The 25,457-nt window shown below is 42.3% G+C and overlaps 2 protein-coding genes across 9 annotated transcripts in view; one reads left to right on the plus strand and one right to left on the minus strand.

Annotated features, from left to right (window-relative positions):
• The window catches only part of TRIP12 (thyroid hormone receptor interactor 12), a 165,618-nt gene extending 145,160 nt beyond the window's left edge, over positions 1-20,458 (minus strand). For 4 of the 5 annotated variants that reach the window (XM_045031305.1, XM_045031304.1, XM_045031303.1 and 1 more), the window contains exon 1: positions 20,337-20,458. The gene's annotated coding sequence lies outside the window, so the exon portion shown is untranslated. Of the gene's footprint in view, positions 1-3,908; positions 4,020-20,336 lie in introns of all 5 variants that reach the window. The other variant, XM_045031302.1, reaches the window with a different exon arrangement.
• Positions 20,459-20,507: 49 nt separating this feature from the next.
• FBXO36 (F-box protein 36) overlaps positions 20,508-25,457 on the plus strand; it is a 101,031-nt gene continuing 96,081 nt past the window's right edge. For all 4 annotated transcript variants that reach the window (XM_045031310.1, XM_045031309.1, XM_045031311.1 and 1 more), the window contains exon 1: positions 20,508-20,994. In XM_045031310.1, coding sequence (XP_044887245.1) covers positions 20,899-20,994 — 96 coding nt within the window. In that variant the 5' untranslated portion in view covers positions 20,508-20,898. The remainder of the gene's footprint in view (positions 20,995-25,457) is intronic.

The raw sequence follows: 25,457 nt of genomic DNA on the forward strand, positions 1-25,457 counted from the left end.
CTAATGTTATTTAGCAAAATTAGTTATCTTTAGGTTTCAAATTAGTTTTCATCACTGATAGCAACAAGGCAGTTCACCATCCTCACAGCTAGTTGTTCCATTGTATCTGCACACTCTGGAAGCCTGCACTGCATCAGTTTACATGGTCCATATTTTCAAGATTCTAACCCATATGGCTGTGAAAATAATTTTCAAAAATGGACTTTGAGGCTCAGTTTTGCAGCAAAGGGTGCGTTGTGATCATGAAATACCTGTGTCCCTGCATCAGTCTTAATTATTGTAAGAAACTCAGAAAAGGAAATGAAGTATGAAACCCATTCCTCAGCAAAGAGTATCCAAAAAAACAGCCTCTGATTCTAGAAAGTGTCTGCAGAACACATGAAACAGAGTGCAGTCTACTACAATTAATTTAAGTTAGATGTGGTATTGTGGATATTTTTGCCACCTTCAGAAATACTCTTAAGTTTTGAGATATGCCTGTAACTGACCTGGCACCCATTAGTTCATTCAGACCTACTATACCCATGCTGGCCCTTGCTAAGCCCACCTATGCAATCTGTTTGGTAAAGGGGAAAAACTGTGATATACTGTGCTCATGGCCTGCCACTTAGGTAGCTGACTACTTAAATCACTGGGGATCTCTCAATGAAAGCTTCTGCTCAGTACAGGTCAATATGAACAGGATGTTAGGATTGCACGGGCGAGATAATATAATGCATTTATAAACACCAAAGGAATGTGTTTGCCTTTAAAACTATCCGTTTGGTTACCCCATTGCAGAAATAGGGACGAGAGACACAAGAAAGAAACAGAAAACTTTTGGTGCAGGTTTTGGAATTTCTGCTTCAGTTAGTATTTGTTGTTGTTGCAGGGGCATTAAACCTATGATATCGGCAAGAAGAATGTCATATTACCAACAGAGGACCATGCTGAGGGACAAGAGGAGGAAAGCCATTTAAAAACCGATCCAATCAGAGAAGGTGCCTGTCAGAAGAGATGCAACTATTAAATAATTCTATAAATGCTTTACTCGGGCTGACAGCCATCAGCCAAAATACAGGAATTTCATAATATAGGGTTTTGAAAAAATGTCTGAGTGATCAATACATCCAAGAAGTGCAAGGAACTGTACATTTCCCGTTTCCCCCAAGCTGTACAGTTACTCATATCTGAAATTCAGACTGGCTAAGAAATCCATTTCAGTACTATATAATATAATTTACAGTCCTCCATCCCCACCCAGCACTAGCAGGCAATTAAAGTTCTCATTTGTGTAGCATGGAGATACATTGTATCATTCAGGAGAATGAAGCAAAGAAAAAAATATGCCCTAGGTTTAGCGATTAGGATACGATTCTGTGACTTTCCAAGTCCTCTGCGACTACTTCCAGGGCAGGGCTGAAGCAGCTGTCAGCCGCAGGGCCACTGGAGCAGTGGCCCCAGGGCTGAAGCAGCAGCAAGGCTTAGGTCAGCCCCGGGGCCACCAGAGCAGCGGCTGGGATTGGGTCAGCCCCCATGGGGCTGGAGCAGCTGCCAGAGGTCAGTCCCCAACAGAGTTCTGTTAGTTGTCCCCACCACAGTATTGTTACTAAGAGTCAGGGACAGGCCATGGGCTTCCATGAACTTTTGTTTATTGCTCATGACCTGTCCCTGACTTTTTTAGTAATAATATTAGTGACAAAACCTTAACCTTAGCGAGTTAAACTCATAGTGTAGTGATTTTTGCTAGATTAGTATGGCTCCAGGGCAACAGTAATTTAGAGGGCAGAATATGTAAATTTATACTAAAGAACAGCAACTGTTCACCCAAGATACAAAGAGTAGTCAAGGATTAATGATTTGTCATTGACACTTTAGCCCCCAAAAGCCTCCCTGCTCCCCACTGTCCACAGAGGATTTCCTTTGTTTACTGACACCCTGTGGCAGATGTAAAGAGCAGGTCAAATTCTAGTAGAGGGTGAAAACCAGACACATTGAAACAGAATTTCTCCAAGCCTATGCTGAGGTTATATTTTAGGCCAAGAGACCCTTCCTATCAGCTTCTATTGAAGATGTCAAATCCCACTTTAAGGGCAGTGAACCACTTCAGTCCAGAGGTTCTAAAACCTACTATAGAACTCAACCCAAGCACTCTGAAGGAAAAATCCTGCTTTGCTGAGACCACACACATTTGGAAAAAGTCATCTTTAACTAGCATAGATCTGCTCCTCCATGCCAGCCAATGAACACCCAGCCTGCATTCCCAAAATACAGACACCCTAGATGGGTTGGATTCACAGGTCTTGGATAAACCTATGCCATTCCTAGTTGGCTCTTTTGTTCATGACATATTCACCAATGCCCCATTCAGGGAAGGAATCTTCCCCCTTCAAAAACACACAGTAATTCAATACTGAAGAAATTCACCGTGGATCCATCATTTCTAATTAACTACTGTCCAGGATCAAACCTCTGAGCTTGCTCATAAATGGAAGGAGTTCGCCAAAAGATTAACTACAAGCTCATCAACAGTTATCCAGAAAATGCTGCTGTCCACCGAAGAGGAGTGGGTAGGAATTATGGGAAAATATGCTAAAATACTTAAATCCACCCTTCAGAGATGCACCCAAAGAGGAGTGATCGGAAACTATAGCTCTGCCACTAGACCTCTCACCTGTAAAGTCCCACATGGATCAGTTTTCTTTCTGGTCCTATTCAACATCTACATGCAGCTGCTCGTCTTACCACTCATCATAGACTCGAGTGCCAGCAATACACAGATAATATGGATCTACTCATCCATCCCCATGTACAACTATTACACCCAAAAACATGCTAAAACAAAGGTTGCAGAGTCAAGCACTGAAAAGTTAGGAAATTCCAGAATTAAGGCTGCCTATGAAGCCTTAATTCCACCCCTTTGTGTGTACACATTATGAAACCAGTCTTCAATTACGTGATCATATACTCCCCCTTACACCCTCCCCCACATCCCACCTCCGGATCCCTACCTCAATACACAGAATGGACCTGTTCTGGGGAGGAATGGGGGTTGTGTCTTAAAAGATTTAGTTGCCAGAGCCCTGCTTCATTTGTTGCAAAAACCTGGAAGGAATGTAGCTCTTATATAATGCTTTTCATTTGTGGCTCTCAAAGCGCTTTACCAAGGAGTACCAGTACCAAGGAGGTCCATTTTACATAAGGGGAAATGGAAGCAGAGGAAAATGAGGAATGCACATTGTATTACATGACTTGTCTAGCATCACACAGGAACTCTGTGGCAGAGGAAGAGATAGAATCCAGTTCTTCAGGGTGGCATTCAGCTACCTTAACCAGAACCATCCTCTCTTCCTGCCATCCCCTGCCTCATCTCTTCCAAGGTAGCGTGGCCTAGTGGCTAGACAGATTAAGTCAGGATATGTGGGTTCTATTAGTGGATCTGCCACTGACCAGCTGTGTGCCATTGGGCAAGTCACTTCTCTTGGTGCCTCTGTTTCCTCATCTGCCTTGCTGATTTAGGGAGAATGACAGGGTTAAAAATCTAGTTCATACTTGTGGCTTCTTATTGCTAGACATTACAGGAAAGACAAAATGGTACCTATGAGTTGTAACAAAATAGTGCCATGAGACAAGTTTCTTACACCAAGCTATTTTGTCCATGAAATAGCATCCCTCTATTTTAAAACTACTAAATAAAATGGAGTAGAATTGGAAAATTAAAACATAGTAAAAGGAGGGAATACGCCAACCTTGAGGATGAGTGGTCTGAAGCAACTTGTCTAGATTTTAACCATGGTCTCCAAGGAAAGTATCTGAAACCTAATGTTTAGACCAGACCATCCTCACCAACAGAACCTGAAAGCATCATTGCTACTGTGGGTACCAATTTCAAGTTAGCATCTCAAGAAAAACATTTAAAAAACACTCACCTACCCTACTTGACCCTTCTTATAAAAAGATCCTCCCATCTTCTCTGGTTTGCATAAAAGGCAGTAACGCTAAGATAGAGGAGCCGCTCCAAATCACACTGTTTTTCCAATCTGCAGGTGGTCAGATAACAGCAATTTTGTACAGAACTGATCACTCCTAATTAATCTTTTCAGTGCTCCAGTGAGTTAAGTATTAATATCCATTTTCTTTGTGAAGAGGAAGAAAGATTAAGTGACTTGCCCAAAGTCACACAGCAAATAACTATCAGACTGATAGTTTAACCTAAACCACTACTGTGAATCTGGCAAGTCAGCCAGCCTCTGTGTAATATGGGCCTGATGCCATCACACCATTACACAACACATTATCTGAGAGAGATGACAGACATGTAATCACAACTGCCCCATTTTTAAAAGACAGCATAATTAAACATTTATGGCAGCTTGAGAATCACAAATCTGGGCCTGTTTCCAATTTTGTCATAGGCATGCAACCAAAGGCACTGAGAATAAGTGCTTCAACTGCCCTATCAGTAAAGTAGGGACCATACATCAGTTTATTTCATAAGCTGGTGTGTGGTTTCACTAAATATGAGGATAGGATATTAAGGGCAGTTGATGGAATAGAGGTGGACAGAATTCTGGCATCCTAGCTCTGTTCACATTTCCTAGGCCAGAGGTCATGAAGGGTTGTAGTCAACATGTTTAATAGCCTCATAGAAGCATTAGCAGGAGGCAAGGTGAACCATAACTCCCCTGTAGCAGCTACTGGAATTGATTACATAAGAGTACTGTTTGTAAACTACTACTGTATTTAGCAGAGTGTCCTTTTTAAAAAAAATAGATTTCTCACACTGACTATTGTGCTCTTCACTTATTCTTTCCCACCCTTATGTTCAGTTTCTCAGCTGGAAACAAGTAGACCACAGGACTTACACTATGCAACTCCAGCTACGTGAATAATATAGCTGGAGTCAACATACCTTAGGTCGAGTTACCGCAGGGTCTACATCGCGCGGGGGGGGGGGGGGGTTGGGTTCGACAGCAGAAAAACTCTCCCATCAAACTTACCTTACTCTTCTCATTGGGAGTAGAGTACAGGAGTCAACTGGAGAGCAATCTGCTGTCAATTTGGCAGGTCCTCACCAGACCAGCTAAATTGACCACTGGTGGATTGATCTCAAAGCATCGATCCCAGCTGTAGTGTAGACTTGCCCAAGTGTCTCCAAAACGCACTCCTAAAGTGCTCTGTAAGCCAATGGTCTACAGTCTAGAGTTAGGGAACCTGTAGCCTAAGCTAAAAAGTCTTGTGGTTGGATGTTCAATAGCAACATCATTAGGAATGGGATCCTTTTACTAGAGTTGATGTTTCCCAGAAACAGCTGGAAATGGGTGCTGTCCCATTTGTGTAATTTGGGGGACTAAAGAAGAAGTTGTGTGTAAAAGAGTCATGCATAGTACTCCAAATATAAAGAATGCTGTGAAGCTGCACAAGATTTGCTGTGCGTGGCTGAAGTGAATTTAGTAGGCCAAACGTTAGAGACATTTGTCAGTGAGGGCTATTCCCAAACATACTTCAATTTTCTCTCTCATGCTACTTTTAAACAACAAGACTGATGGAAGCTTGAGCTAAAAAACAAAAAAGTGTACCTATAAGCAGAGGCCAGAGCTCAAAAATTTCAGCCTGAAAAAGCGATAGTTTCAAAAAAAGTTATGACTGCTTGGAGACAAGTGTTTCTGTCCTAACCACCTATAGTACTCCTTATAGTTAAGGTTGCTTAACACCCTCACTGAGCTAAAGCTTATGTGTAGAAACTTGAATTCATTAACATTTGTGATGCACGGAGCAATTCTTGGATAGAAATATTAATATTTAGGATAGTACTGAGTAGGATGGATAGAAACTGATTTTTTTTTTAAGTCAAGGAATTTTAATTTTTTTTTTTTATTAAATAAAATGTAAGTTTAGGCCTTAACATAGGATATCATTTTCCAATTTAATCTGTTAATATCATTTAATAGAAGTACAAAAAATTCTGAAGTGTATGGCAGCAAACCACTGAACTGGTGAAAGTCACAGGCTAAGCTCCTGGAACCAATCTGCTGAAGTGATAAACCAGCATTTGACAGAATTAGTCTCTTGGCACCTGCAAAAGAGGATATCTTCTTCATTTTCATTTTTTCAACTAGTTCAGTTCAATGACTTGTTCAAATAGCCATTTGGGGTTGAAAAATCAGGAAAGCTTGTTTTCCTCTTCCAAACTGTCAGGGACCTGATCCTTACACATCACCCCACTGGGGTTGTGAGAGAACACCACTCAAATCAGGTCCAGTCACTCCAGTAGGGGCACTCTATAGCACTTCAGCAGTGATGAGTTCTCAATCTTCCAGCTAAATCTTTCTGCATACTTCCTACCTTTCAGGGTCCCATGGGACAAACAAAACTCAAGAGTAGCAAAAACAGAGAAGAGACACAGATAGCCTCTACTCCCTCAGAGGGGCCCTAGACAAGTCAGAATTCAACTCAAAGTCCAGTGAAGTTAAAGAATACAGCACCCCTTATTCTTACGGGAGTTGGATTCTCTTTTAGGCAAGCTTTTAGGCTCTGCTCACCACCAGGCCTCTTCCCAGGAGCTGGGAAGCTCAGCACTCTGCTCTCTCACACAACTGCCCTTCCTCATTAATGACAGGTTTCAGAGTAGCAGCCGTGTTAGTCTGTATCCGCAAAAAGAACAGGAGTACTTGTGGCACCTTAAAGACTAACAAATTTATTTTAGCATGAGCTTTCGTGAGCATCCGAAGAAGTGAGCTGCAGCTCACGAAAGCTCATGCTAAATAAATTTGTCTTTAAGGTGCCACAAGTACTCCTGTTCTTCTTCCTCATTAAGTTTCCTCCCTTTAAACTCCTCCCCCATTCCTGGCATGACTTGCAGGTGCAGAAGGGCAAGGCTACTCCAGCTCAGAGCAGATCCTTAAACCTTTCCAGGTTGGTGCAGGGCTTATATACCTCCATCACACAGACTATGATTAAAAACTAATTGCACCCTCACACAATCTACTAGTTTTAAAGTGTTGGAGGACAGAGAGACCAGAAAGCATCAATTCAATTCACTACCTACAGAAAAAATAGTTTAGGTAAACTGTTTTATTAAACAGTTTTAAACACAAAACTTGTTTTGATAAAAAAATTTCTTGTGTCCATTAGGTAAGGTACTTTTATTTAATAAAATAAATGCTGTTTTAGTGCATTGTTAATTGAGTTCGACTTCCCCTCAGGAAAGAGCTTGACACAAGTCACATTTAGTAAATAAGTACTTCATTTTTAACATAGCAAGGAGTGAAACTTAACAATCTGAATAAGTGTACACTAAGCTATATAGTTGCATAAAAGTGTGTATGATGTATCACCCTGTTAGCAAAAAAGCACCAAGTTTAGCATAAAGGTTATATTTAGTTCCAAATCAACACATTATAGGTTGGTAACCAGTAAGAATCCAATCTCTCTTTAGAAAACCAAGATGTACAAAAGCACAACAATAAAAATAAATGATTTAATGCAAGGTTTCCTGCTTGCTGATTTAAAGCTGATTAAAAAACAGTGATTAAAAAAAAAACCACACACACACCAATCCACCCTGGTACTTAGGACCTCGTGTATCCCACAATCCTGCAGCCATAAAACATTTAGGCAAAACCACCCCTGGCTGCAGAACTCTGTTCTAGAATCCAAGCCCTCACTTTTTTTTTTTTTGTTAGAAACAACGGCTGTGGAGAAGCATTCCAAATATAAAGTTAACTAAAGCAGCATTGTCTTCCTGAATTTACTGGCAGCATGAAATAGTATTTCTAAAGAAGGTAAACGAACCCATTCATCTGAATTCATTTTATTTCAGAGTTAATATGCAAGTTTCAAAATCAGCATGTTTAGTTACATCACTGACTATTTTAGTTTAAGTCTCCCACTAGTATGTTTATCCCACAATCCCAGACAGCCTCCCCTTAAGCCAAAAGCTCCAGCTTCCTCAACATCCTCCATTCAGTTGTCAAAACTTCCAGTTCCATTTCCACTTTCTTCTCTAACCCCCAACATCTACATGCTGATGTGGAGCAATTTAAAATTAAGACTATTTATTCTATAGTGACTAGTTCATACTTACAAGACATGGAACTGCAAAACTGGTAATCTAATCTGGATTGTCCTACTAGACCAACTGCTTGAAGATGAAACAGGCATCTTCAGGATGGAGAAATGTATGTACGGGAATGCCAAAGCATATGTGCACTCAGTTCTTGCAGGGCACTATACAACTCCGTAGTGTGGATATACTTTTGTTAAGGAAGCAGTTGGAATCAGTACTCTTGTGATCATAGCAGTAGGGCAGGGATTCTCAAACTTCATTACACTGTGACCCCCTTCTGATAAAAAATTACTACACGACCCCAGGAGGGGAGACTGAAGACTGAGCCTACCTGAGCCCTGCCACCCAGGAGGTTGGGGGGGACGACAAAGCCCAAGCCCCACTGCCTTGGGGGGAGGGAGAGGGGAGGCAGAAATAACAGGAGGCCAAAGCCAAAGCCCAAGGGCTTTAGCCCCAGGCAGAGGGCCTGTAACCTGAGCCCTGCCAGCAAGGGCTGAAGCCCTGGGGCTTGGGCCCTGGACCCCAGTAAGTCTAAAACAGCCCTGGCAATCCCATTAAAATGGGCTCATGACCCACTTTGGACTCCCAACTCAGTTTGAGAACTGCTGAGCTAGGGCTTATAATGAAAAAGGAGGTGGGGATAGGGGAGGAAGGAGACAGCATAGAAGACATTAACACTAAAACAAAGCACTAGCATCAGCACAGGATGCATTTAACTTGCCCTACCCAGCTTTGTACCAGCACCCATTACTAGTATAATGGGTGTGCTCCCACACATCTGCGTGAAGTTGGATGGTCTGCTGAGGGCAAGAACAGCACTACTGCACCAGAACTCAACAGCATATGGCATGGAGAGAAATACTACACAAAAGTCTTCTAGGCATTTCTTTCTGCCACTGGCTATGTGACACCAGCACCCTTTCTTGAGAGGCAGAGAAAGTGATAGGCCTCAGCAAAGAAGCTTGCTACACCAGGTGACAATACATCCAGATTTGTATGGCTCTTAAAAAGAAAGTTACACACTTGATTTCTAGAGGTGTTTTTTTCCTCTGCCTATGCTTAAGTAGTGCAGTTATACTATGTTTATACAATTTGATCTTTCTTGTGCTGTGTCATTCAGTGCACACATGATACATGGAGATGTGTGTTCATGTTTGATATCTCCCAGCTGGGATGGGGGAAGGGAAAAAAGTGCCAAGAGTCTACATGCTTAGGAAAGCAAAGCAGCTACCTCAAGGCCATGGCAACAAGTTTTACTACAGAAAAAGCAAAGCAATTGAGTCAACTCAATAGCAGAACAAAAGAAAAAACAAAAAACCCAACCAACCACCAACTTCAAAAGACAGTAATTGGAGTCATAATAGCAAGCAAGATTAAACAAGCAATATTTGGGGAAGGAGTACAATACAGGTGGATGGAGCACAAGTGGTAAGAATTTTGTTTCTTAAGCAGTCAGTCATATGATAGGAGGGGCATGAAGGTGAGAGGGTTTTTGTTAAGGACTGACAATGCTCAGAGCTGGGAAGGACATGGAGACAACATAAGCTGCTGCTGGAGGAAAGGATGATTTAATAATTTGACAGACAGTTAAGACAAGTGAAATGACTTTAGGAGCCACCATATAGCTGTGCAACAACTGGTGATTTTTTTAAATACATAAAGTTTTGGCTCCATGGAGGCAGGAACTTTTTTTTTTAAATTCCTACTATTACTAACATTAGTTCAGCTCCACTTAGCATTATTGGGAACTCTGCTATAGATAAGATGCCCGGTAACATGAGTAGTTGTAGAAATGCCTGTGTAGGCCAGCTACCAATCATGTCCTGCTCATAATCAGTCTAGATCAGAGGTGGGTAAACTATGCCCCATGAGCCACATCTGGCCCGCAGGACCATCCTGCCCCGGCCCCCGAGCTCCTGGCCCAGGAGGCTAGCCCCTGGCCCCTCCCCTGCTGTCCCCCCCTCCCCTGGAGCCTCAGCTCGCCCTGCCACAATGCTCTGGGCAGCAGGGCTGTGAGCTCCTGGGGCAGTGCAGCTGCAGAGCCCGGCCTGACCCGGTGCTCTATGCTGGGTGGTGGTGGCAGCGTGGCCCGGCTGCAGCTGGCCACCGGTGCTCCAGGCACTGTGGTAAGGGTGCAGGGAGCGGGGGGGGTTGGATAGAGGGTAGAGAAGTTCAGGGTGGTGGTCAGGTGCAGGGGTGTGGATGGTGGTTGGGGGGAAATGGGGTTGAATGGGGGCAGGGGTCCTGTGGGGCAGTCAGAAAGGAGGGGGGGGTTGGATGGGGCAGCAGGGGGCAAGGGTTCCAGAGGCAGTCAGGGGGCAGGGAGAATGAGTGGTTGGATGGGGCAGGGATCCCAGAAGGGCCCTCAGGAATGAGAGGAGGGGTTGGATGGGGCAGTGAGGGTCCAGAGGCAGTCAGGGAGTGGGGCAGTGTGGATGGGGCAGGAGTCCCGGGGGGGGGGGCAATAGGAGTGGGGGCAATAGGAGGTGGGGGCTGGGCCACGACCCCCTCCTCTAACCAGCCCTCCATACAATTTACGAAACCCAATGCAGCCCTCGGGACAAAAAGTTTGCCTGCCCCGGTCTAGATGGTGGCTAGAACCATCTTACCAATACCAGAGCTGCTACCAATGCGAAGTTTATTTGGTGCAGAGAGAGGTCTCGACCCAAAATGCTATTTGGTAAAGCTCCTCATGCCCAGACCTCACTTTTGCTTCCCTCAGTGCTAAATACATGATGAGTAATAAGTAATACTGAATTCAGGTTGTGTCTGCATTCTTATCTGTTCAGTACTAGAAAAAAAATCAATATTTGTAGTTCTGCATTAGCTAACTTCATTCTTAACTTTTGATTAAACTGCTTCACAGCAACAATTGAAGTATCTAGAAGTAACATTTTCTAGAACAGGTATTCCAGAATAATGGTAAGAAAATGTCCCAATTAGTTCAGAAAGTAACCCAGTAGACAAATTGTGCAACTATTTTTCAACCAGAGATCACAAAGCTAAAAAGGAACACTTTAATCCATTTAGCCTATCATAAACAAGTAGTAATTGACATTACTAGTTAATGAAATATAAAGTCAGTTTAAGTAATGAGGGTATGCTTTCAAATTTTATTCACAGTAGAAGTGTGAAAATCTGAGGATTGGGAAAGGGGGCTAAACATACCCAAGACATTCCTGGTCAAGCAAACTAGGACCTGTTACTGTATCTGTAATGTGAACATCAAGTGACGCCAGATTAATTCTAACTCGATTCCAAACAAGATTCTCAGTTATCCATTTTAGAACTGGCTCTAAAGGCTGAAGCATTTGCTCTGACCAAGGCTTACGTACATAGATTTTAACCAGAGAGTATCTGGCACATTCACTCTAAAGAGATACTGAAGATCGAGGGCGCTTCTAAAAGTGTGCATGATTTGGCAAATATTCCATCGCTCCCCATAATTCCTATATCCTAAAACTATAGACTAACTCTAATACAACAGGACAGTATCTAAAGATAAATGGATCTGAAGTCCTAGGAACAAATGTTTATTTATATAAAAGATAAACTGTTCGCAAACCCAAGTTTTTCCTTAATTTAAGAAAAAAAGGAGACAAAAAGTTTCAGGTTCTTGAATAAAAAGACAAGCTTCAATACTTGAGCTCTCATCTATATATTTCACATTAGACAATGATCAACATAATCTATGCATAAACTTGGAAGGATTTTTTTTTTAAATGTTGATACATCTATAAACTTTTATTGATTGTGTAACAGGAAAAATGCCGCTTGAGAAGTTTGTTTGACTTAAGAACAACTTTGTATAGTTTGACATATGATGTGACAATTTATGTTTTAACAGCTATTAAGCATTAACTTTTTGAATCTCAAGTCTATCATTAAATAATTGCCTGAAACACCAGTTTTACAACTGTGAAAAATGTAGATGACAAGCTTAAAAAAAATGCTTTAAAAAATGGGTATTATCTGTCAAAATTATAAAAAAAATAAAGAAATATCAAGCTCAGTCAAGCCAACCTATATCTTAATGGCAAATTTACCATTGACTAGTTTCGACTGTTAGACCAGAGACTGTCCACATGCTGTAGTATTAAGGCCTTCTATCAGGCTCCAATTCAAAAGTTATATCACAAAATCATCATATTCCAGGAAAGACACATGATGACCCACCACAGGCAAGGAAATCCTGTTATTTGTTTGCAAAGCTTTTCCATACATGAATTTGATTTCTCCTGCCTCCATCATCCCCAACTTAACCCTCACCCTGAAAGATAGTGGCATGATGTAAACCCTCATTCCCTGTTATAGTAAAGTTTGCTTCCTAAGTTATTTCTACCAAAATAATGTATTATAACAAGCACAATGTTTATCCTATTTTAGTTACTACCTGGCTAATTTTCCTCAGCCTATTATTTACTGGAAGATACCTATTACTCTACCCTATTGCCTATGCACCGTTGTACCCTTTAGTACTAGTTTTACTGCTTTGTCTCAAGTGGCCTAAGTGATGTGGCTTCTAATACTTCGCTTAAAGAGAGATCAGTCTAACAGGCCTCATTTTTAAGAAGCTTTTTCTGCCTTCAATTGCAGCTATATTATTTTTATTTGCGTCTTCCTGTATCACCCAAAATAATTCCTCTCCATCACTGGTATTAACTTGTAAATATCTGAAAGGCAGTCATATTCACACACCCCTTCTCTCCAGTTGCTGTTTATCCATTAGCACACATCTCCAATTTTCCCCCCCATTAAATACCCACCTCCCAATCTTATCTTCCAATCTCACTTCCATTTGCTGATATCTTTCTAACAAAGATGCGTCCATAGATGAATGCAGTATTCTGTGTGCAGTGTCACCAAGATTATACAGAGATGTATTATCATCACCTCCCCTGCTCCATGACTTGACATATGTCTGCATCTGCAGCCCAGGAACTAAATGGGATTTTTAAAAATCCCACCATGCTGTATTACATTTGTGTCTAATTTACTGCCCATTAACAGACTCGTATTTTACCAGTTTCTTGCTTTCAATTAGTTTTATTTCCACACACCCGCACCCTCAGATGTAGGTCTGCATTTTCCCCCAGACATGAATTTAGTTTTAAGAGTCTGTATATGGGATGGGTTGATTCCATGAAGGAGTAGTCCACACTGGAAATCAAACTATAGCTAAAATGGATAAACTGCCACCTGATTAACATGTTGAAATGTTATCCATGTTTCACTGATATAACTTTTAACAAATTTAAAAAAAGTGTTCTTGTTCAAAAATACATTTCAATGAAGAAAGCCTACTCTGGCTCAATTTCTTGGAGTCAATGAAACCAGTAGGCTTTTCCTTAAACACTAAACTACAGTTAAAATTAGAGAGTTCTAGTGTCAGGAACATATGTAAATCTGATACAGGACATTATTTTCAAATAGCTTTTGTATCACAATAGTGGTATCAATAAGATTCACATCAAGTCTCAGCTTTTCTTTTTTGGGGAAAGAAGGTCAGATTGAAAGCTGGCATTCGATGAGGATGTGAAGTTAAATGTCTGTCCAGCCATTTCTATCTATTTTACTTTCTGCATTCACTTGCCTTTACTCTGTCCATGTGCTTGGTTCTACATTCAAGCAATCTTTCAGCTTCACAACTACACAAACTATCATTCCTGGAAGCACACTATGTTCTATCAGATCTTAGATTGTAACAACAAGTAGTACATGGCACTATGATTGATAAGAACTATATTACTAAAATGAACATAAGACTAGCCATACTAAGTCAGATGAATAGTCCATCTAGCCCAATATCCTGTCTTTTGCCAGTGCCAGATGCTTCAGAGGGAATAAACAGAACAGGGCAGTTATTGAGTGATCCATCCTAAACCTCTGACAGCCAGAAGCTGGGACTGGATGATGGGGACACCCAGAGCATGGGGCTGCATTTCTGGCCATCTTGCATAAGAGCCACTGATAGACCTAGTCTCCATGATCTTATCTAGTTTTGTTTTGAACCCAGTTATATTTTTGCCAGCTGATGTTGCAAAGGCCAACTAGTTCCACAGGTTGACTGTATGTAGTGTGAAGAACCTTGTCTTAAATTTTAAACCTGCTGCCTATTAATCTCATTGGATGACCCCTGGTTCTTGTGTTACATAAACAAATAACACTTCCCTATTCACTTTCTCCATGCTATTCATGATTTTACAAATTTTTAAATCAGACCCCCTCCCTTAGTCTTTTCTCTAAAATGACCAGTCCCAGTCCTAATCTCTCCTTGTATGGAAGCTGTTCCCTACTCCTAATTGTAAATTGTCCTTTTCCAATTCCAATTCTTTGAGATGGGACAACCAGAGCTGCATGCAGTATTCAAAGTATGGATGTACCATGGATTTATGTAGTGGCATTATATGTTGTGTCTTATCAACGAGCCCTTTCTTAACGGTGTCTAACATTGTTAGCTTTTTTGACTGCTGCTACATGTTGAGTGAACGTTTTCAGATAAATACGACTCCAAGACCTCTTTCTTGAGTGGTAACTGCTAATTTTGACCCCATCATTTTCTATGTATAGTTGGGATGTTTTCCAATGTGCATTACTTTGCACTTAATATTGAATTTCATCTGCCATTTTGTTGCCCAGTTTTGTGAGATCCTTTTGTAGCTGATTAAGTCAGCTTTGGACTTAATCATGTGTGAACTCTGCCACTTTGTTTACCCCTTTTTCCACATTCCAACATATAAAATTGTACTGACTGCAATCACCAGTCTCAAGGAATATCAGCAGTATGCCTATTCCTAAGAGTCTAGTGCCTGTCATTTACAGGCAATCTTAGGAAAGTCTCCTAAAACGTCCCCACCTTTTTAGTCACTATATGGACATATGCTCATTTTCACCTTTACACTCGCATGGATACTATACAATAAATGGGAATTTGTACAGTCAGTAAAATGCACATATCTTTAGAACAATGAACATCTTGCTTTCCAGAAAGTTTTTTGGAAGAGTTCATAATGAACCTGGAATCAGAGATTGACCAGATACCTCAGCCTCCACTTCCAAATACCAATACTTTCTGGAACCCCATGTTCAAAACCCCAGAGGATGACTTAGCCTTTCATTCTTCTGAGGGAGAAGAATGAAGGGCTAACTGAGTCTTCTGGGTAAGACCTTAGAAAAGTACTCTGTCTGTTCAGCATGGACAGTAAGAATCCTTCACCCCACTCCCACCAAATGTACAAGCAGCCCACCAAAAGTACTAAAGATAAGCCTCTTCTCACTATTGTAAAATTTTGTTGCTTGCAGATGTGTTGCCCACCCCGCTCTCCACCCAAGAAACAGATGCCAGCTATATTATTAGCCACCAAGATAATGTGTCATTTTGTAAGCTGTAGGGACTGAACACCTGGTAAAAGAAGTTGCAAATGTGTGGATGCAGTCAAATTCAGAACTTTGCCTTCTGGTGTAAAAAAAATAATAATAATAAAGCTATTATGGAGTTTCTAATTGAATACTAAATGCCAACAGCTCTACCAGACAATACTTAAACTAGCTTTCCAAGCACTAATTAACCATATCTGCTTGGGGTGATGGGAAACAGAAAAAATGATGCATAGCTCAAAATATGAGAATATTTGTTAAGTACAGTATTTGCAACATGGTTTCATATTACATTCCAATGTTTTCAGTAAGTGTGTCTTGAATTGAAGTCAGCCACTTTGTGCCTTGTTTTCCAATAATCTTGATACTACTGCTAATTAATAGTGCTATCAATCCTCCTCCTTATACACATTAAAAATATGGCTGAATGCTGTACTGGGTGATATGCAAGAGATTAATATCACTGGCCTCAGTAAGCACATGGCAAAAAATTGTTACTAGACTCCCTATCCATAGACAATTTGATTATGTGTGCTAAAACAGGAGTTGCCAGATGGAAGTAAAGACAATCCCACTAATTGCACAGTTGCATAGCCAAAGCAGCCAAGTTCTTCCAACCAGATAAGAAAGGGCTATTATATGGCTGGATGGAAAAAAATTTCTCCGCACAAAACTGATTGCCACAAGCACCTGAATACCATTCATTTAAAGAGACTAGTTAACTAAGTCATGCTCTTAAAACTGACAGCAAATTTGATATCAAAGAAATGTTACTAGAAATGTTCTATTTACAGAATACTGCTTATTTCAGGTTTTGTAACTGGCTTTTGTTTCATAATTTTCTTTGGCAGAAAGTTGTTTTATCAGAAACAGATGCTTATTCTCAAGCGTGAGAAGTGAAGCTACTTTCCTACCATAGGAAACATAGGACTTCATGTAAATTGCAGAAGCTGGGAATTCAAAGAAGAAAGGAGTACCTAAAGACTAGGCCCATGCCACTTTCAGCTTTTCCAGATACAAGAACCATCAGCTAGCTATTGCTCTGAAAATCCTCAAACATGTAACTGATTCACTTACTGGTATAATGTACTGCTCTACATGTATATTAAGAGCTAATTCATAATAAAAATTACTTCAAAACATGTAGACAAATCTAAGACCCCTTAACCATGAAATCTTGATATAACAGTGCCACCGCCTTCCTTGAGCATCAGCAGATCCAGGAAAGGACAATTACAGTTCATAACTACTACTGCTAAGTAATCTACAATGGACATGTACTCAGGTATCACTCCTGGATTTCAAATAGCTTTATAAAGAAGTTAAATATTGGCCCCATTATACAAGTAATGAAGCTGAAGCAGAGAGGTGACATGATTTGCCATGGGATCCAGTACACCAGTGGCAGAAGTTAAACTAAGGAACAAAATCCAGGTCTCCTGAGTTCCTGACCAGCTGACATGCACTGTATTACACTGTCCTCACATTAAGAGCCCATCTTACCCTACCACAAAAAATGCCTCTTGAGATATTACAGGCTCTACTGGCCTCAGTTATGTTTACTGGTTTATAGAAAAGTGTCTTCGTAATCTGTATCAGTGTGGCATCACTGAAATAGCAGAAAGAGGATCTCTCTTGTAGCATGTTACAATGTAAATAAATCATGACAAGCGGTACCCACCATTTAATAGGTTTCTTAGGCGGTTAAAAGTTATGTTACTTAGCCTTTGGAATCTTTAATCCTTAGTTGTTACAGCCTACTGTTTAGGCAAAACTACCAAAGCTGTATTTAGGCCCCCATCTACCATAAAAATACAAACAATCATGGAATCATGAATCAAAACATATAGCACAGAGACACCTTAGCCAACTAAGCTAGATAACATGGTTTAAGGGAAGAACTGTTCTACAGCCAGATTATTTTACTGGTTATATTAGTAGTGTAAACAGGCCTCAAAGTCTTAAGGATCTGACAGCTAAAACAGGGGCAAACAAAACTCAAAGCTGATTTTTTTAAACCTTTTCTGCCAAGATGTTGCAATATATCACCCACTGTTTAGAGGCTTTTGCAATTCATGTTTTATTATCCAAGACTTTGCATCTTAGATTCAATTAGACATTTCCTTGCATTGGAAGCTTCATCAGACTAAACGTTATCTTAGTGTGCTTTCAGGGTCTAGTTTTGAAGAGATAAATAATCTGTTCACAGAAATAAAACACTGGCACCAAGCCTGTGGTCCCTGGCTGGAGTAGCACTTAATTGATTCCATTCTTTCCTCTGAAAGAGGAGCATTAACTGATCTATAAAATCCTGAAAATTGTGGGGTCTTTGCTGTGCTGAAGCTGTCAATGTGGTGTCTTAAACAGCTGTTTGTTCACAGCCCCTGAATGTTAATCATCTTGAGGTTTGAGATTATGCTCTCTCAAGAGCAACAGCAATGCAAATTCATTTCTCAAGTTGGTCTGACAATCAGGGAGTGAAATGATGAGCCAGCCCATCTCTTTTCCTGAGGCTTCTAAGGATGGGAGGCTTTGTGGGTGCAGCAAGTTTTGGAGGAAGTGTTTTCATTTTATACAAGGAACATAAATGTGCATGCACTTGAAGTCCATAGCTGAGAACCTTTTAGAAATGTAGTAAGTGTGGTAAATAAAAGTTAAAGCTTACCACATAGTTTGTTAGACCATTCTGAATACTGCTTAGTAATTAACAGTCTCAATAGATTGCTTTACAATATTTATTCACTAAAATATTGCTTTTAGGCTCATTGCACTCATCTGACAATTTTAGCCTTTTAATGTTAAGTGACAGTTTAACTTTAAACATATCAGACACTTTAAAAAACTCATTAAGAATATAAATATTGAGAATTCAGTTGTCTTTTTAATGACAGCCACCAAATCTCAGAACTCCTGGGGAGGAGGGGGAAAAAAGAAAATAGGGTACACAGTGGAAATAACATCCTTAATTATAAGATTGTTAGCTGATGCTTGACTTATACATGATATTTTTACCTGTACATATATACACAGAGACAAAACAAATTGTATTAACGTTGAGGAAAAATAGTTAATTTTGTATTTTTAATTTAGTTTTTAAAGTTTTTCTCTTGTGATAAAGGATTTGGCTGTGTTTCTCGATTCAGTATCCCTTATTTAAATTGCCTTGTCAAAAGATGACAGCCCTGAGAACTCCATGAAACTCAATATTCAAGTATAAATTTAAGCTTATGCTCTCAAATAGAAAAATTCAGAAAGTCACCCTGTTACAGTAAATTTTTATGATGTGGCCTTAAATCCACTGCATCAATACTGCTGCTGAACAGGATGAAGAAAGAAGACTGGTTACACTGAAACTCACCCTGAATTAGGATGATTAGTGGATGGCTGCACATATCAAAACCACCCTGAAAACAAACCGAACGCACTCTAAAGGCGTTTCCAAACTGTATGCCAGACTTATGAGGTGAATTTAGACCAATGCCAAGCTCTCATTTCTTTCCCCTTGTGTAAATGCGACACAATCGGGCCTCCCATGCAGGCCTCTCTCTCTCCATTTCAGGCAGGACCTTTGTTCCATACGTCGATGTTTTTCCCCCAAAGCCCGTGACACAACTTTCCACTCTTCCCCCTATTATTTTCCGGTTCACAGTCTAGACTTTCAGACTCCTGATCCCTTAAAACACTCAACTGCGGAGAAACCCGATGAGCCAGTGCATTAGGAGGCAGGGGGAGGGGGAACAATAAAAAAGTTGAACAGCAGGAAGATGGGCCTGCAGGTCTGGTAAAAGCCCCGGCATCGGTTTGTTTACCAGCCCCAGACAGCCAGGGCAGCAGCTAGGAAGGGATCGGCGCGAGTGCTGTGAGCACCACAAAAAAAAAATCTTCACGGCTCCCCCATACCCAGCCACTCTCACAGATAGGGTATCACGGGACTAGCAGTGAAGGGGGTGACGGGGGAAGAGAGAATTTACGTGTGAGCATTATGCAAACAAACGGCAGGACCAAGGGACTAGTTACTTCACTGAAAGCAACAAAAAAAGAAAAAAAAGGGAGGGGGGAGAGGTGGGAAGAGAATCAGCTCTCAACTGACGCGGGTGGAAACAATACTGGCTACCCACTACAGGATTATAACTCGAATCAACACCCTATCCCCCCCGCCTGGGAAATATGGACGGCGGCTGATTATTTTGCCTTTTCTTTCCCCGGCTAGGATTTTTGTTGCTATTATAAAAAAGGAAACTCGATAGCTCCTTACAAAAATAAAAGTATAACTGCCACAGGGGAAGGGGGATCATGGGGGGGGGGGGAGGCATATACAAATCGGGTTCAGTAGCGTCAACCCTGACACTAGCCTTTTGTATTAGAAACTACCCAGGCCACGGAGCTAGTCGTAGCTGGTGCGGAGGAGAGTCCTCCACCTTGGGGCTCCAGGCTGTCGGGAGCATTGTGTGAGGCAGGGATTGGGGGCAGCTTCTCTCCCCCCAACCCCCAAGTTAATATTTTGGGGGCGGTGGGGATGCACTGAAGTCAGCTTCCAGTGGCTGCTTGGCCATTTTGTCAGTTCCATTTCTACCACCTCCACCCCCTCATCCCTTCCCCTTCCTCAGTGAGGGCCTCACCACCCGAATCCCATTATTAAACCCAGGGCCTCTTCGGCCCTTCCACCCGCCCCCCGTAGCATCTCCCCCTCCCATGATCATTACGCCTCTCCCCAGCACTCCCTCTCCCACAAACAATGCCTAGGATGGCGCGTCTCCCCTCCCCCCTGCCCCGGGTAGACGGGGAAGGGCAGCTGAGCTCATCCCGGGGGTGACACAACAGGCCTGACCAAGGGAGCCTAGGGCAGTTGAGGGGGCCCAGCACCCCCTCTCACGTCCTCAGTACCCAGGAAAGGGGAAGGGGTCCCATGTACCTAGTTTGTCCCGATGCGGCCTCCGCAGACGCTCCGTGCCACCCCAGCAGCAGCTTCCCTTCCCTTCAATTATCAGCTGAAGCCGCAGCACCGACCAGCGCGCCGTCCGCCTCCGCAGCCGAACCCCTTCCAGTGGCACAGGGGGAGGCTGGGGACTACTTAACCCCACAACGGGGCCCGCAGCCTCTGCCCGTCCCCCCTGCCTAAATGCGCTCCCCCTGCCCGGCTGGCCGCCCCCCGCGAAGCCCCTGGACCGGCGGTTTGCTCGTCCTGGTTCCCTGCGCTGCCAGGCGTTTCTTGGCCTAGCGAGCGGTATCCTTCCGCCGGGGTCGTCACCCCTGGGTCCATGCAAGTATTTCCCCTCAGGTCAGCGGGGCTGGAGGGACTGTTTTTACCAACTGAGGGGTGTACGGGACCCTCCTCGCCGCAGGGGCGAAGACCCTGCTGGGCTAGAGCGTTAATATCCACCCGGCCCCTTTAAGAGGGGGCTGGGCTCCCAGTGACCTCTCGTGATGCCCGCCCCTTCCTGGTTGCCATAGTCACCACTTGCCAGCGTCCCAAAATGGCGTCTCTACTGCAGGAGAACCTGTTCGAGACCCGCGCGCAGGCCCCGGCCCCCAGCAAGGACTTCTACCAGCTGATCGTCACCCGGAAGGAGGTGGGTGAACAAGGGAAGGAGGCCCTGCCCGTGGCCTCCTTCAGCGCCCCCATCCCACTGCCAGCCGCCCACCGGGCTGTTGCTGCTCCGGTTCGCACGCAGATAAGGCAACTCAGCGGGCTGTCGGGGCAACCCGAAGCTTGGGGAGGGTCCACGGATCTGTCACCGGTCGGGGATCCAGAGGGGATCCTGGCAAAGGCCGTTGACTAGGAGTCTGGGATGCGGGTGGGGAAACACCACCAAAGGTGGGTCCAGAGCGGCGGAGGGCACATAGGATTCCTAAGCGTCACTGAAACGTGCTTGTGAGTGTATGGGAAAGCATTGCCTGGGGGAAAACTCACTGCTCAAGTATCCAGGGAAGTGGGGGTATCATCACTGAATGGGACCTGAGTAGTAGTTCATGTAAAGCATGTGAGGTCTGAGGATCCGATACGCATTGGAAGATATCCCCAGTAAGGACTTCAGGGGTAAAATGAGAAAGTCACCAACTGAGTATGAAAAGGTGTTGCAGAGTGATGATTCAGTGATGAAAACATTTCACAGTTGCATGAGATACTGTGACTGTGACAAAAAATATAGAACAAATTAAGGGACCTTCAAAGACTGTCACAAATAAGTGATCCAGTGATTAGAGAAAACAACACAATGCTGAGAAAAGTCACAGTGCTTTTCCTAAGGAAAAGCAAGTTTTAAAGGAGCTGGAATAAACTGAATCTACAGGCAAATCAGTATTGAAATATCCCGCCAAAAAGTGAAGTGAATAGCTAGGAAGAATTAATCTGCCTGTCTTGGGACAGGAAGTCAATACATTTTCATAATCTTACAAGATAATACATGTCAAGACACTTCTTTGGCAGGTTAGTTAGAATCTTATTTCTCTGCTAATGTCCAAGGGTGGTCCAGAAAGAGTGTTCAAAATAATCCTGAATGAGATTTTAAGTGTCTTATTGAAACATACTGCAAAATCCTTTATCACACGAGTAAAACTGATGCCTTAAAACTGCTTTAAAATTAATCTCCATAAGAGAGTCTCCCCCACAAATGATGGGATTAATTTCCACTTCTTTAAAGATTTACTTCAGTTTTGTTTCATGTTTACCCTAAATTTGACTAGGATTGATCTTGAAAGTGAAGGTATTGCATGGAGAGAGCAGGTGCAATATATGAATACTGAGCTCTGTCTCAAGCTGTGTGTATCAGTTTTAATGTTGTGAGATTTCAAAACTAATATACTAAATGAGATTTTAATGGTCTCATTGAAACACTTAGCCAAATTCTTTGTCACAAGAAGGAGATACTTTTTATATGTCATTAAAACTAATCCAAAATGACAAAGATGTCTTCCCTCCAGTTAGGTGAGAGTTGGCAGGCCTGTAAAATAAGCAAACCAAAATTGAATCTATAACTCCAAAATGAATACAATTCTAAGCTTTGATCTTTATGTCCCACATGCTTTTTCTTTTGATCTCTTCAAAGCTATTAGTTTCCTTCTAAAAGTGGCACTATAGATAATTGTTGGTTTGTTTTTTTCAATGAATATGAAAGTATACCAGTCAACGGTAGCAACAAAAATAATTTAAATTTCAAGAGTGTCAGTTACAATTTCCTTTTGGACTTGATAGCTTTCTGAAAAATTTTGTTTTGAGGCTGAAATTTCAACATTGGGTGTCTGACTAAGGTGATTTAAAAAAATGTTAATTACATTCTGCCATTTTTGAAAAAATATATATTGTTGCCCCCTGAGCACTTTGGCAATATCTGGCTCGCTGAGAGTTGTTTCAATTGGGTGGAGAAATTGATGATGGAGTCAGGTATTTCTTTGATGTAATCTGTTTATTTACTAGAAATGTACAAATTCCTATTTCCCTATACACAGCAGGAATTAAACAGCGAGACAGTTACTTTGCTCACAATTCCAAGTCCTTTTCTAGCCAGCGCTTAACACAAAAAGTGCTCTCTCTTGGCTTTTTCTCAGGGCCATGCTCTGACTCCTTGTTCTGCTGTCTTCTTTTCTGTGTCTGTTTCTGTGATGTTTATCACTGCTTCCGTGTAACACACACCGCTCGAGTCCAATCAAACCCTGCCCCCAAGATCACAGAGGGACCTCCTGCCACATGGCTAAAACCTACTCCAGCCTTGGATGCGGCTTTGTTCTGGGCACAGGCCCCTATTGTTTCATCCATCTATACTATAAAGTAGCTCAATTGTTCTTTACATTTTCCCCCAAATGAAGGGTGGCTGTTAATATCCAGCAGTTTCAATGAGGTTTAACCCAACCCAACATGGTTTTAGTAAAGGGAAATCATGCCTCACCAATCTACTAGAATTCTTTGAGGGGATCAACAACCATGTGGACCAAGGGGATCCAGTGGATATAGTGTACTTAGATTTTCAGAGAGCCTTTGATAAGGTCCCTCACCAAAGGCTCTTATGCAAAGTAAGGTGCCCCAGGATAAGAGGAAAGGTGCTCTCATGGATTGGTAACTGGTTAAAAGATAGGAAACAAAGGGTAGGTATAAATGGTCAGTTCTCAGAATGGAGAGAGGTAAATAGTGGTGTCCTTAAGGGATCTGTTCTGGGACCAGTCCTATTCAATATATTCATAAATGATCTGGAAAAGGGGTAAACAGTGAGGTGGCAAAATGTGCAGATGATATACAATTACTCAAGATAGTTGAGACCCAGGCAGACAGCGAAGAGCTACAAAAGGATCTCTCAAAACTGGGTGACTGGGCAACAAAATGGCAGTTGAAATTCAATGTTGATAAATGCAAAGTAATGCACATTGGAAAGCATAATCCCAACTATACATATAAAATGATGGGGTCTAAATGAGCTGTTACCACTCAAGAAAGAGATCTTAGAGTCATTGTGAATAGTTCTTTGAAAACATCCATTCAATGTGCAGCAGCCGTCAAAAAAGCGAACAGATTGCTGGGAATAATTAAGAAAGGGATAGATAATAGTACAGAAAATATCATGTTGCCTCTATATGAATCCATGGTACACCCACATCTTGAATACTGTGTGCAGATGTGGTCACCCCATCTCAAAAAAGATATATTGGAATTGGAAAAGGTTAAGTAAAGGGCAACAAAAATTATTAGGGTATGGAATGGCTTCCATATGAGGAGAGATTAATATGACTGGGACTTTTCAGCTTGGAAAAGAGACGGCTAAGGGGAGATATGATTGAGGTCTATCAAAGCATGACTGGTGTAGAGAAAGTAGATAAGGATGTGTTGTTTACTACTTCTCATAACACAAGAACTAGGGATCACCAAATGAAATTAATAGGCAGCAGGTTTAAAACAAATAAAAGGAAGTATTTCTTCACACAATGCATAGTCAACCTGTGGAACTCCTTGCCAGAGGATGTTGTGAAGGCCAAGACCATAACAGGGTTCAAAAAAGAACTAGATAAATTCATGGAGGATAGGTCCATCAATGGCTAATAGCCAGGGTGGGCAGGAATGGTGTTCCTAGCCTCTGTTTGCCAGAAGCAGGGACTGAGCGACAGGGGATGGATCATTTGATGATTACCTGTTCTGTTCATTGCCTCTTGGGCACCTGGCACTGGCCACTGTCGGAATACAGGATACCGGGCTAGATGGACCTTTGGTCTGACCCAGTATGGCATTTCTTATGTTCTTATGACAACATTGATATAATAGGCATCACAGGCCTGGTCTACACTACGGGGGTCAAATTTAACCGCATTAGGTCAATTTAAAAATGAATGCGTTCACACAACCAACCCCATTCCATCAACCCAAAGGGTTCTTAAAATCGACTTTTGTACTCCTCCCCGGCGAGGGGAATAGCGCTAAAATGGACTTTGCTGGGTCGAATTTGGGGTAGTGCGGATGCAAATAGATGGTATTGGCCTCTGGGAGCTATCCCAGAGTGCTCCATTGTGACCACTCTGGACAGCACTTTGAACTCCGATGCACTAGCCAGCTGCACAGGAAAAGCCCCGGGAATTTTTGAATTTCATTTCCTGTTTGTTCAGCGTGGCGAATTCAGCAGCACAGGTGACCATGCAGTCCCCCCAGAATCGTAGAGAGTAGAATGTTTCTACGCTCCCCCATCATCTCCATCTCTGAGGTTGTCGCAGATTAGAAGGTGAAAAAAACGCACTTGTGTTGACATGAGCTCATACAGTCCTCCCGCACTGATAGGCCACAGCTTAATGCATGGAGGTATTCAGTGGCAGAGGGCCAGGAAAGAATTAAGTGAGCGCGAAGAGCGGAGGCAGGACGCGATGCTGAGACTAATGGGAGAGCAAACGGACATGATGAAGCATCTGTTGGAGTTGCAGGAAAGCCAACAAAGCACAGACACCCGCTGCATCCACTGTATGACCGCCTACCCTCCTCTCCATGTTCCATAGCCTCCTTATCCAGACGCCCAAGAATGCGGGGGGGGCAGGCACCGGGTACCCAGCCACTCCACTGCAGAGG

This window comes from Mauremys mutica, chromosome 9 (assembly GCF_020497125.1).
Source record: "Mauremys mutica isolate MM-2020 ecotype Southern chromosome 9, ASM2049712v1, whole genome shotgun sequence".
Lineage (NCBI taxonomy): Eukaryota > Metazoa > Chordata > Testudines > Geoemydidae > Mauremys > Mauremys mutica.